This window comes from Arachis ipaensis, chromosome B10 (assembly GCF_000816755.2).
Source record: "Arachis ipaensis cultivar K30076 chromosome B10, Araip1.1, whole genome shotgun sequence".
Lineage (NCBI taxonomy): Eukaryota > Viridiplantae > Streptophyta > Magnoliopsida > Fabales > Fabaceae > Arachis > Arachis ipaensis.
In genome coordinates this window covers 39307064-39321131 of record NC_029794.2, presented here as the reverse complement: position 1 = coordinate 39321131, position 14068 = coordinate 39307064, and the positions used below count along the sequence as shown (strand labels likewise).

The 14068-nt window shown below is 38.0% G+C and overlaps 2 protein-coding genes across 3 annotated transcripts; one reads left to right on the top strand and one right to left on the bottom strand.

The window, feature by feature from the left end:
- On the top strand, positions 6392 to 11859 carry LOC107622628 (uncharacterized protein At2g39910; the record flags this gene model as incomplete). Of its 2 annotated transcripts, XR_002355701.1 has the most annotated exon segments (9): positions 6392 to 6775; positions 6949 to 7117; positions 7448 to 7534; positions 7699 to 7889; positions 8368 to 8563; positions 9033 to 9097; positions 9619 to 9720; positions 9813 to 10023; positions 10105 to 10434. XR_002355701.1 is itself a non-coding variant. In XM_016324602.2 (8 exon segments), coding segments are annotated over 8 exon segments (1354 nt in total), but the record flags the coding sequence as incomplete, so codon positions are not given.
- LOC107622629 (probable sugar phosphate/phosphate translocator At3g11320) lies at positions 10167 to 13939 on the bottom strand. The gene is made up of 4 exons (XM_016324604.2): positions 13110 to 13939; positions 12476 to 12579; positions 12139 to 12367; positions 10167 to 10744 (listed from the first exon to the last, which is right to left on the bottom strand). The coding sequence occupies exons 1-4, from the start codon at positions 13548 to 13550 to the stop codon at positions 10598 to 10600; spliced, it is 921 nt and encodes a 306-aa protein (XP_016180090.1). The 5' UTR covers positions 13551 to 13939; the 3' UTR covers positions 10167 to 10597.

Genomic DNA, 14068 nt, shown 5'->3' with positions numbered 1-14068 from the left:
ACAAACCAATCACGGTCTTCGGTCCAAGCTACTCAATCAATATCCAATTCACCACAATTCAACCAATCAGTCACAAACACAAGTAATGAAGTTCAAACACAATCAAGAACAATTACATCAAGTTTAGCAATTAGCAGTTAAATAGAATTATTCACATAGGTAAACCAAGTACAATATGCATACCTAAACAAAGTCACGTAGATGCATACGATGTATGCCTGTCCTAATGGCCATGAGCTCATGTGTCAGTTACATTGCCAGAACCCGACACATCCGGTAGCTAACCTGGACATTGTCCTCTGATTGCGCATCTCCAGGAGGCATATAATCCAGGATTTAGTGCCCTACCACCTTCTCCTAGAGGCAAATATCAGGGGACATAAATCCGAAGAGAGTACCCTACCACATTCCCTTGTGAGGCCGTGCCATACGGATCTAGGGATTAGTGCCCTACCACCTTACAAAAAGAGAGAACCACGAACAAGTGGGATTAACCAATCACCCCAAAAATACAATCCATTTCATAGTTAATTAAAATCAAATAAAATAATTCTTCAACCCAAGTTTTTCAAACAACACTTCCAACAAAGTCTCTAATTTTCATGAAAATTTTGGCAGCACCTCCCCTAAACCCTGGACTTTACCATCCTTCAAGGGTTCCATCCAGACCATATTTATCAAACTCTTTTCAATATTTTCAAAACCAAATCATTACTCAATATAAATATATAAGTCAGATTTCCAACCCAAAACCCCTTTCTCAATATAAATATATATAAATCCGATTTCCAATATAAAACCACTTTTTAGTATAAACAATCGAATTAACTTTTCAAATCAATTTTCATCAACAACCGCATGCCAACCCAGGTAATCAATAATTCAATCAAGTAAACAAGCACATCCATAAGACTCACATAATCACTAAAATATATTTTTCACATCAATATTTATTTATAACAATTATGTGATATAAAATAAGTTTTAAGAAAAACCTCTACGTCGAATAGTCAAAACCCACAAAACTAAATGCGTCTAAAAACCTTATTTCTCTTGGCCAGCAGTAGCGGTAGCTGTAACCGCAACTCCACTATATCCATAGCCACAACAGCAACTTTAATTCACCAACATGCAATAACTGAAACTCGATCCTAAGGCATTAACGTCACAAAAATCTCATCAAAATATAATAGAACAGCGACTTCGAATAAGGAACAACTTACCGTACTTACGAATAAGCGAGAGAACGGAGCAGCGACAGCTCTGGTTACAACGCAGTAACTTGATGTCACATGCAACGGCCATTGAACTCAGCATGCAAGAACCGGAACTCAATCCTACGTTACCAAAATCTCAGAACCTTTAACAACTTAGAACAAAATACTGATTTCAAGGGTTTTGGAAAAGAAAACGCTTACCAAGAAGACAGGGGCTCCAACGGCGATTTTCGGCGGCAAGAACGACGGTGACAACAGCGAACATGAACGGCAAAGCTGGAGGGACGTGACGATAAGGAGCATGGCGGTGCGAGCAGGCAATGCAAGCTCCCTCTCTGCCTCGTGAACTCCCTCTCTTTCCTTCGCAGACTCTCTCTCTCTCCCCTCGGGTTGACAACGATGGCGATGGTGCTCCATGGACGGCGGCGACGAGCATGACAACCAGTAGTTTGTCAATTTAAGGAGAAAACTAGTAAAAAGTACCTGATCTAAGGAGCAAGACAACCGGTAGTTTGTCAATCTCGAACAATTCCTGGCAATGGCACCAAAAACTTGGTGCGTGAAATTGAACTCGCACAACTTCACCGACAAGTGCACCAGGTCATCCAAGTAATACCTCAAGTGAGTGAGGGTTGATCCACGAGAATTGTTGAATTGAGCAAGCTGTGGTTATCCTGCAGATCTTAGTCAGGTGAATAGAAAGATAATGTTTGTTGTTGTATGCACATAAAAGAAAAGCAGTAAAGAATTAACGTGAAAACAATAATAAGAAATCAGTTAAGACTTTGGAGATACTTTATCTTTCTGGATCAATACGTCTTACTGGCTACTTCAACAATGAATGATTCGTTCTATGGCAAAGTTGTAAGTGATTAACTCGTGTCCTCTCATCAAGTCAATTTCCCCTAAACCATAGCAAAACTGTCAGGAATTAACTCATGTCCTCTCATCAAGTTAACTCATGGTCGTTCACTATGGCCAAGGATGAAGCCCGCAATTCGTTCTCCTTTGTGATCCTACTCAAAACGCCACAGACAAGGTCAGAACTTTCGGGTTGGAGAATGATGCTCTATGATTTTAGCCTTAGCGCCACAAGAACCTCATCACCCATAACTAACCAGATTATATGTCACGTATCCTCGATTAGCCCAAGTGAATTATTGGTTCAAGTGATGTATTCTCAAGCTTTAGCTCAGTACTATCCGGGTCAGGACTCGTAAAGAACTCATAGAGAAAGGGACATACCCAGTCTCATTGGGATGAAGAACGACAATACATCATAGAAGAGAGTCAAACATATATTGAAATAGAAACAGTAATATTATTAATCCACAGGAATCAGCAAAGCTCCTAACCTTAACCTAGGAGGTTTAGTTGCTCATAATTTACAGAGAAAACTTAGATATGAAAAGTATGATACAAGTTTTGATTAATGATGCCTAGACCTAAGTGATCTCCTATTTATATATGAGATGTTAACCCTAAAAGATGTTAATTTAAAATTAAAAAGTACAAAGATAAACTAAACTAAGCTAAAGAGTGCGAAAATCCACTTTGGACCCGTTTTGGTCTTCTGCTCATCCTAAGCCTGGCATTCAACTTAGAGTTTGGGCGTTGAATGCCAGCTAGGGGATGAATCTGCTGCTCCCTTGGTCCCTTGGTGGCATTGAACGCCAGTTTTGGGCGTTCAACGCCAGTTATGGGTAGTGATCTGGAAGAGCAATCAAAACTAAGAAGTTGAATCCGAGGTTTATTGGACCTTTTGAGGTCTTGAGATGAGTCGGGCCGGTGGCATATCAAGTAGCCTTGCTACCGCATTTGTCTAACTTACATGACATATTCCACGTGTCACAACTCCGTAAGTACACGTCAGATGCGGCTCATGTGTTAGAGCCTGAGTCGGTTGAGTTGAAGGAGAACCTGAATTTTCAAGTAACACCGGTGCGGATTGACGACACTAGTGTGAAGTTGCATGGAAAGGAACTTCGGTTGGTTAAAGTGGCTTGGAGAAGAGCTGGAGTGGAAGAGCATACTTGGGAATTGAAGTCCAAGATGCGGAAGGATTACCACAAGTTATTCTGGTAATCACTAAATTTTGAGGACAAAATTTCTTATTTGGTGGGGAGAATGTAAGAACTTCAATTAATTAGCCACCTAATTAATTAATTTAATTGCACGAAATAGGTTCAAAAATTTAGAATATTAATTAGAAAATTTAAATATGACATTTGGACTCAGTAGATTTTTCTGAGTTGAAAAATGTAATTTTTTGCGGAAAATTATGTAAAAATGCATACCGGTAAATTAGCCGGCAATACCAGCTTAAGTATGTCCGGTACTGTGTGAGAATCATAAAAATTGTAGAAAAACTTAGGAAAATAATTAAAGTTAAAAACCGAGCGCTAATTCTAAAGGCCAAATGAGGAAAAAATAGTAACAGGTTAGACCGGGTCCAAGCCCAACATATATAAGTTCATTAATGAGACCCATTCAGCACATAACTCACACTCAAACACAGGTGTGCAACTGAAGTGAGGAAGAGAGCAAGGGTTACAAAAACACTATTTAGATCTAACTTCATTTTATCATATCTTGAGCTAGGTGCTCCGATTCACGAACGGTTTGCGGCCACGCAAAGTTCTCACTGATCATATTAGTTTCATCTAACCAAAGTAGTAAGATTTTCGAAAATTCCTGCCCAGTTTTTAGCCATTGTGAATTTCTAAAATTTTGATGCATTCATAGCATCTAGATCCAAAATGTGCATAAAAGAATACTTTCTAGATGGATGTTGGTTCCCTAGTGAGTTTGCCACATCTGCAACGTCAGGCTCAACTATGATATCATCTTCATCTATATCTTCAGTTGGACCAACAATATAATAAGTGCCATCAAATTCCTATTCGCTTTCAGTGTTATAAACCGTCCAGTGGATGTTAACCTCGGATAAATCAACCTCAACTAATTCTTTGAACTCAACATATAACTTGGTAACTGACACTTGTGCTCGTGTTTACTAGAAGATAAAAAACATCCTCAACCACATACATTATTTGAAATTGAACAAAACTACCAAATACTAACACAGACTGTCTATAAAGAATATTTGTAACTCTCTTTAATGTTTGATTATCAATACATTGACAAAGTATATTCTTAAATTCCTAACATTTATTTCAAAAGGAATAACAACATCATATGAATTTTCACATACAAAACTCATACCTTTAGATGTTTGGAGAAAGATTTGGCCGTTGTAATATATTCTCAAACTAACACATCCTTCCATTTTTATTCTCTTACTCTTTCAACGAAATAAATACTCTCATGCTCACACTCAACTTAACAAATTTGTTTCTCCTTTTATAATACTCGAGGTATATTTTTTAATCTGAAAACTATAATTCGCCTCCTTGTAATGTCAATCCGCTCCCTGCGTCCTGACAATACGCCCCCTTGTATTGTCTTTTTTAATTAAAAACAATGCAATACGCCCCTTGTATTGTGTTTTTGTATATTTAAAAAAGAGAAAAGGACAAATAGGTCCTTGACCTTTTGATCCATGGACATTTAAATCCCTGAGGATTTGAAAATACATTTAAGTTCTTGACCTTCTTAAAACCTGGACATATCGATCCCTGGGTATAATTTGTCTCATTTTAAAAATTCTTCCACGTGTGTATCCGTATATCGGCCAGGTCAGTACAACAGAAGCCATGTTTGATTTTTCTATTGGGTCTGGCAGACCCAAGTGAACAGAGGGATCGATTTGTCTAAGTTTTGAGAATGTCAGGAACTTAAATGTATTTTCAAATTCTCGTGGACTTAAATGTTTGTGGCCAAAAGGTCAAGGACCTATTTGTCATTTTCTCTTTAAAAAAAGGAAAAATATAGAAGAACAATGTATATAATAAACAACATGAACAGCAATTTTAAAAAAAAAAGATAAATTTAAAATTAAAAATCAGATTCTTAATTAATTAAATAATTATTATCATAATTTTAAAATTAGAATTAGCACCTAACCACTACGTACGGTTACACATCCACATATTATACGTTTTGCACCCCACCCCCCTCAACGGTGTCGGTCTCTCCTACAACTGTCATCGTCGTTGCCGCAAAGGTCTTGACACCTCCGGCCCCCTCACTGCTGCAGCATGTTCTCTTCCAACCCGGGTAGTGACGCCGTTTTGCACCTCTCACTGGCGTCGATCTCTTTCACCTCCGCCAACTATTTTTCACTGGATGGCGCCATATCGCGATGGAAATTCACGGTGTTGCGGCAATACCAACATTTTCTCAACAAGACCACGCCGCACATGCTCAACCGTTGGATTGGTTCCTTGACCATCGCTTGTATCTACGTTCTGCGTGTATACTTGATCTAAGACTTCTACATCGTCTCCTACAGCCTCGGAATCTACATGCTCAATCTCCTCATCGCTTCCTTTACCCTTAGGTTGATCCCGAAATTTAAGAACTCTACAACGGTACCACTCTCCCCACCAAGGGCTCCGATGAGTTCCATCCCTTCGTTCGCCGCCTCCATGAGTTCAAGTTCTGGTATTCAATCACGGCTAGTTTAGGATGGTCATTTTAGTAGGTATGCGGATGATTATTTTTATCTTTAAGTGAATGGTTATTTTCACTATGAGTGAGTGATACCGGTGATGGTGCGTGGCAAGCCAAGCAACGACGGCGAGGAGGAGTCTGGCGGTGATATTCATTTCTGATCTAGAGCAACGCCAATGAGGGTCCTTGTTGACGAACCAGCGACAATGAGAACGATTCTAGAGGCGACGATGGAGCTGGTGGGAGACCAAGCGACGGCGGCGACGACAGAAAATTTGGAAAAAAATTAGTGTTTTAATAAATTAGAGTATAATGAATGGTAGATTTTTTTTAACTTCTTTAAGTCAAATTTCCAGCTTATTATTATGTTGTTCAAATTTTCCGTTGTCCGTCTAATAAAGCAGTTAAAAAAAATCCGGCTAAAGCAATCCTTCTCCTACCAATTATTAGTCTCCAAAAACTTTGCAAAATAGCATAATATCCAATAATAAAGCATCACAAAAATTCAGTTCGATACTCTCTCTCTCTCTCTCTCTCTCTCTCTCTCCTTTATTGCCGTTTTCTCATACTGCAATTTTCTTTTCTTTAATTTTTATTAGGTTATCGAACGAAATCGCGGAGTGCCTCGCCGGAACTCCTTACACTGCTCCTGAGAGCTCCTCCGTCTCCGTCAAAGCATTCCTCCAACCACTCCTTCTTCCGCCGCCGTCCGATGCTTCCAACACCACCACCGCCCTAAGCGATTCCATCAAGGACTTCGCCCTCGCCTGCACGCTCTTATCCTCCGCTTCAACCTTCAAGCCCTTCACCTCCGACCAATCCACGCTCCTATCCTGGATCCCCACGCACCTCTCCTCACTCGCCGCGGCCTCCTTCCTTGAATTCTCCCAACAATACGCTGCCGCCGCAGCGGATGAGGGTGGGATCTTCGATAACGTTGCCGAGTTCGGGCTGAGTTGTGACTCGCTCCCGAAAGAGAAGAGGTGGTTTTAAAAATTCTTATTTTATTAGTCAGTTAGATAGAGACTAATGTATTAGTTGAGAAGTTAATTTTCTGTTATTAGTAAGTTGGAGACCAATTTGGAAAGTTAGTTTTCTGTTAATTATATCATTGGAATCAATCATTCACTCTCTTTGGGTAATTTTTTGTTTGAAGGTTGGTGGTGGAGCTGGTGCCTGAGGTGTTGCCGCTTCTCAAGGAGAGGATAAAGGAGAGCTCCATTGATAAGAGTGATGATAATGATGAGTTCTCCGCTGCTTCAGCTAGGGTGCCGGTTGGGTTTGCCGTTCTGGCTGCTTTTCAGTTACGATGGTTTGTCACTCAGGTATTATGGCTTGTTTTGATTTCAGTTATGACAACTCACACTGTAGTTCGAAAGGTTCACATTGAGTGTCAGTTGATTTCAACATAGTTGGCAAAATTTTGTTTGGTTTTTAATGGTAAAGCGCATTTTGTACAAAAAGGTGCTACGTAGGTTTTAGTGTGATTCATTTGGAGTACGGTTTGTTTCTCTGGAGCTACTAGTGTTACAGAGATTTGATTATTGTTCAAACACAAGGGGAAGATAAAAGAATGAACTTTGGCTCTGTTTTGTCCCTTTGTGATGCATTGAGAACTGAGCTGTTCAGGGGTTTGAACTGGTTTTGTGTCACAGGTTGATTATCCTCTTTTGGGCAAGTTTTATGGATTGGTGATTCCTTGTTCGCTGACTGCCATTGATCATTGGTCGCCAGAGGTGAAGGTATGCTATGCTATAACTGCAACTGAATCATGAAACTGGGTTTTAGACTAGTAGTTTCTTCTTTGAGGTTGTACTAATTTTCTAGGAAAATCGTTTAGAAGGTTTGAATCTTAAATAGAAGTTGGTCAATTTTTGGTAAATCTTTTTTCCTTGTACGATTTCAGGGGCAGGGGATGGTTTGTTTTGCGCATCTTGGAAAAAATGTTGCTGCTGCTGAGATTGGTTCATATGCGGATGTGATTCTTGATGCTTGTTGCCAGAATATTGCTTCTACTGATGAGATATGGCAGCAGGTGGTTGAGACATCAGTAGTTATTTCAACTCTGACTCAGAGAAGTAATCCGCGTAGCCCCTGGTATATTTTCATTTCTACACAATGTCCTTTATCTAATACATGACATAACTCTATAGCGAATATTTTATGTCTGCATATACCACCTAGAATTGTGGCATTGGAATTATTAGCAAACTGAATTCCTATGCCTGTGAGAAAAATTATGTAGTCAGAAAATGCAGTTCTTGTCATTTCTCCTGTCTGAATACTAATTTTGAAATGCTTGGTACTTTATTCTTTTTCACTTGATTGATCATGTTGGCTAACTTGCTGTTACCCAGAAAAAGCTGCATAACTTACCTGTTATGTATGTCAGAAAGTGTTCCACCAAATCTCTGATTTTGGAATTATAATCTAAAGTTGCTCATATCACATGTCTGCCTTTTAATTGGTCAATAATGAGACTTAAATGTTTCTAATTTCCGCTTTTCTTCTATGTCGATGTTTCTAATTTCCGCTTTCTTCTATGTCGACTTCAATGTAACATTGCCTTGAACAGGTTTGAAAAGATGCTAAATGAGATGTTAAGTCACTTGGAGCGCCAGCCCAAAAACAAAGAACGCCGCATTGCATGGCTTAAATTTTCCGATTCAATATTTAATGCAGTTGGTCTTGTGTTATTAGCTCACTTCAGGCGCATTTTCCCTTTATTTTTTCAGTGGATGCATGTCGATGACGATGAGACTCTTATTTTGGTAAGTATCTTTCGATGTCTATGGGGAAGTTTTAGGAATTCACCAGGTTATGCCTTCAACATTTGGAAAACACATTCCAAGTTTATGTCATGATTTTGACTATAACATTTTCCAGCTCTGAACCAAAATTGTTGGGTGCAATTTGCAATGTTGAAATACATTCTGGACAATTGCAATAGTTTGTATTGGCTTTCTACTCTAGTATTCTATTTGTATGGATTGGACATTGATCAATAATTCAATATAAACAATTTTGTTCTAGTTTTTAGTGGAAATTGTAGTAATTTTTTACTAAGGTGCCCAAGAGAGATCTAAGCGTGATGGCCTTAATTCATATATGATATGGCAGGGCATAATATCATTATTCGATCTATCATCTTTGTAGCCGACCCACCCTATGGGATAAGGCTTCATTGTTGTTTTTGTTGTAGTGATTTCTTATTAACTCTGCTGTTATGTTATTCTGCAGGTTCTGAAATGTACTTATGTAGTTCTGAGATTGACTTGGGTTAGGAACTCACCATATGTTGAAAGGTGAATTTAAATTTCAACTACATGACATTTTTATTTCAGATAAATGCTGCATTGAAATGCTCGATAAACAGGGTATCAATTAATTAATTGTTGGGTAGCAGTTTAGTATCTACTTTCATAGTGTCAATGCCACAGATGTAGTGATTTCTTATTAACTCTGCTGTTATGTTATTTTTTTATTTTCTCTTTGGCAAGATCATAATGCTACTCTGAAGTAACTGTCTGAAGTCAGTGGCCCTTCATTTTAAGATGTTAACAAAACAATAGAGGTTGAAAATGAGGAAAAGAATAAATAAGAAAAGGGCTTGAATTTTAAGTGATGCTTTAGTAGTTAATTTTCCTTGATTAGTTCCTTGTGCACGATCCTTAAATTCTGGTTGTAGGCTTCCATTGACTTCCTAGATTGCAATTTAATTGTGTGGTTCCCCACTTATCCGGCTGGATCTTTGCAATGTGGATATTAAACTATTCCTTGATATTTCTTTATACCTTATTCCTGTTGGAACATGATTTGACTTCAGATTGGTAGATGAACTTGCGCTCGTTTATAAGGAGGCAGCTTTGAGAACGGCTAGAGAGGAGGTTAGATCAAATATATATCAGATACTAATCCTACTTCAAGGGTAAGACTTTACTTTTTTTTTATGGAATAATTTAACTATATACTTTATTAATTCCCTCAATTGGTCTCAAGTTTTTTTTTTTGCTTACCTAGAACCAAAGGCCAGCATTTCGCAGCAGCTTGGGAGAAGCATCGATCTGATCCAAACTTGGCCAAGCTTGATCTTCCATTAAGTGGAAGAGACAGCATTACTCCGCCTCCACAGCATTGCCATCAGCAGGGATCTACACCCCCTTCAAACATGATTAGATAGCATTCATGTATCTGGTTATGGAAGTGCTTGACATGGTCTCCACTAATTGAGGTACCTGACCATGAATGTTTTTGTAAAGTTTGATCTAGTTAAAATTTTGGGATCATTTCTAAATTATGTGATTCAAAACAGAGAGTCTATATGAGAATCAGTAGAAGAGAAAATTTTGGGCATCAAGGCTGAGAGCTAAAGATACGAATCTTATCATTAATAAACGAATGTGGGTAGTGTTAACAACATGAGTAGTGGTTCAATTCTACCACTCTTATCCCAAAAGAATAAAATGACAGAGAAGACATTCCTCTAATCCTCTGGATTTACCTCAACATCGGTGTGAAGCAGGATAATAACAAGTCAATTATTGCAACTTTTCAACTGTGAGGACTATTTCTAAATAAATGTTTATACAACTGTTAACCCATTCAATCGAGGTTTTACGTGTGAGAAGTAAAACCAAAAAAAGAAAAAATTGTATACCAAGAGTCAGAAAAACTGAATCTTATGTCACTAGCATGCTAAACAAATTTGCCTCTGTATAATCTTTGATTGAGGTTGTCTGTGCAGTGCGGTCACCAAGACAAAATATAAGGAGTTGAATGTCAACTTCACAAGAATGGTGTATATATCATTTGGTTCGCTTTTTCGCGTCACTGTAAAGGATAACTCCAAAGACTGTGAGGGTGTACCCCATCATTCCAGTAACCGAAACTGGGTTTCTAAATATTAGAATTGATACTACTACTGCTACAGCCCCTTTAGCATTCCCTAGTACCTGCATAAGCCAAAGTATAAAATATGAGTTTACAAGGAATCAACTTAAGCATAGATACAATATTTGACTACATAAAATGCAAATCTAGCCACAGGTCCGCAGTTACACTTCTTTCATTAATCCAAAAGCATATATCTATAAGAACTAAGAAAAGCTAACAGCAACAAGAAATTGGTGAGTACTTGGGTCTTTGATATTTTATAACTAATATACAATAATTTGGGGAATGGATCCTCTCAATTTTTTTTAACAATTGAGAGAGTAAAGTATAATCTCTCACCATTAATTTTATAAGTGGAACCAAAAAAAAACATGAGAGAGAACAATGAAGGGTTAGAGATCACACTTTACTCCTTCAATTTTTTTTAACAATTGAGATTATCCATTCCCAATCATTTGTGCAAATTGTGTATACATTTGACCATCTCCTACTCATCCTAAGGTCATATACACTAAATATTCAAAATGTGTTTGGGAAATCGGGTCAACATATTAATTATAGTTAAGAAACCATGGGGGCAAATAATTAATTCTAGTTCTAATCATGGTTAACAAGTAATCGGGGATATTGATGGCAAAATGTCAACTAACGTGAACAGTATCTATATTAATTTTAGATCCTTATATACTACCAATAACCTAGCATCAGCATTAGAGATGGTCCAAAAAGTTGATGAGCTAATTATGCAACCAGTTTGAATTGTTAGTGGCATCTTTCATAATCACATAGTCTGACATTTCCCAAGAAACTGCATAATTGATTAACTTTGATTAGTAAACTCTAATTTTAGTCCTCTAAATAAATAGAACTATAGAAGTCACCCAAATAATTCAGCAAACTCCAAAAACCATTGTCACAACTAGTCCCTAAACGGAAGATTGTTGTGACAGCTAGAGTCCCTCAGAGATTCAACATGTCACCATATTCATCCCTGTAAATCACTAAATTAATTACTGAACAAGTCAAATTTTAGAAACGTTTTGGATCTTGCTTATATGGTGACAATACATTTGAAAAACTAATACTATAACTTTCTAGGACTAAAATAGAACTTTGGCATTTGAGAAACTATATTATCATCTATATGACTAGGCAATGTGAAAATTCTAATAACCTCAGGAAAATTGTGGTCAAGAGAAACGGGTAATCAGGGAACAGATATTCAACAAGCAGAGACAACCCAGCACCAACCAATGCACATTGCCAATAAACTAATAAAAAATTAAAGGTGACTAAGACTATCTAATGATTGGATAAATACATGACAACCACCGAGGTCTGATTTCCCAACTACCAAACTTTTAGGAGTGAAAAAAAATTAACTTTAGAATGGAATGGAATAGATAAAAGTAAAAAGGGAGGTCTGAGTGCAATCTGAATTATGGGGACATACCTGAAGGGTCAGAGCACTTGTATGTTTTGTGACCAAGAAATTGGTCAGGTTGACAAAATATGCGAGCGCCGAATTGAATAGCAGGTACCAAATGATCTTGGAATCATCTCTGGCAAGCGCCAAAGTGATTCCAACCACATTTTCTTCCATTATAAGTGTAGCGGGAAGAAGGAAAACCACCGCCATAGGAGCCATGTAAAGGAGAAGATTCATAGAATTGAGCTTCTCTCTGATGCAGAGGGAAAAAGGAGGTTAGCAGCTATTTGAATAGAAAACTTGAAAACCAAGTAGAGACTACACATTAATGATTATAATGAATTAATTAGCGACCCCTTACCCTTCGGAAGAAAGCAAAATTCCTTGTAGCACTGATTTCAGGGCTCTTGCAGCTGTAGCGGCAACACATATAATGAATCCAAATAAATGGAAACTTGGTTCACCCTATTGACCAAACAGGAAGATGAAAACACATAAGAAACCAATGCGGTTTTACATTTTTACCAATCAAAGAAAGATCAACCACTACTTAAAATTGGATACTAAAATAATAGTTGAGCCTTGAGAGAGCAATATAAATGGAAAACAGAAGATGAACTAAACAAATTTCTTTGATCTCTTTTCTTCTACTTCGAAACTACTTCATTCATGAATAGAATCTACCACTTGCATGGGACCTAAACAATGACAAATCAGAAAGCTAAAGATCCAAAAAGTAATTCCTATATAATTTGCAATTCCAATTCAACAAATCACAAGATCACCAAATTGAATAAACCCCTACACCCTAAACAAATCACAAAATCATAGGGAAGCTGAAAACAAAAAATAACAAAGCATAAAGAAGCTAAAGTCTAAGTATTTCCTATACCTTGCTATAATGCTATTCCAATTAACAAATCAAGAGATCAATCAAAATGCACTAAAACCCCAGTAACTTGAAACTCACAACTTTGTTGAAGTTACTTACTTACCCCGCTGGCAATGATGACACCAGTGACAACCGGAACAAGTGTGAGATATGTGAGCCAAGCCTCCCTCTTAAACGTCATTAGGTAAGCAAAAACGGCAGTGAAGAAAGGCGTTGTGGCACCAATTGCTTGGTTAAACGACACAGGAAGGTACCTCAACGACACGTTACCAAACACAACGGAGACACAGAAAATAAGGCTCAAAGCAGAGATCTTGAAGAACTGAACCCTGGATCGTATGGTTTGCAAAGGCACCACCTTCATCCACGCTATGGCAACATAACTGAACAAAGAACATGCTGTCATGTGGCACATGGTGAGGAAGATCGGGTACTTGAAGCCATAGTTGCTGAGAAGGTACTTGTTGAGAAGGAGAACGCCAATGTTGGAGGAGTACCATGAAGCTACAAGACCTACCGTGAAGAAACGGCTCGAACCCTTCATTCTGGGAACTGGGTCTTGGAGTTTTTCTTCTGGGTCCTGCGATTTCAATAGAAAGTTGTGAACCTTGTTGTTATTTATTGCTGGGTGCTGGATCTGGGCATTGCAGAAAAGGTGGTAGCTTTATGGGTGCATTTCATGGATCTATGCACCCAACAGTGTCATTTGCAATGAGAATTTACGGATGGTGTTATGGGTCTGTGTCGGATTAAGAAAATTTTGGGTCTCTGTGTTTTGTGTGTGAATTGTGATTGAGTTCTCTTACTCTGCAGCAATGGAATTGCTAACTGGGAGAGAGAGAGAGAGAGAGAGAGAATTAAAAGCTGAAGTGATGAAGGGGTTGTGCGCGTTTATACTTATTCTAATTCTTAACGCGTATAGGAAGAAGATGCATTCGAAGTTTAGAACAGTGATTTTGTGATTTTGCAACTTTACGATACGGTTTTTATGTGTTTTATAAGGGAAGTCATTAAAAAAAAAAAAGAAGAAGTGAAAATTCACTTACAGTTTTAGACATAGAT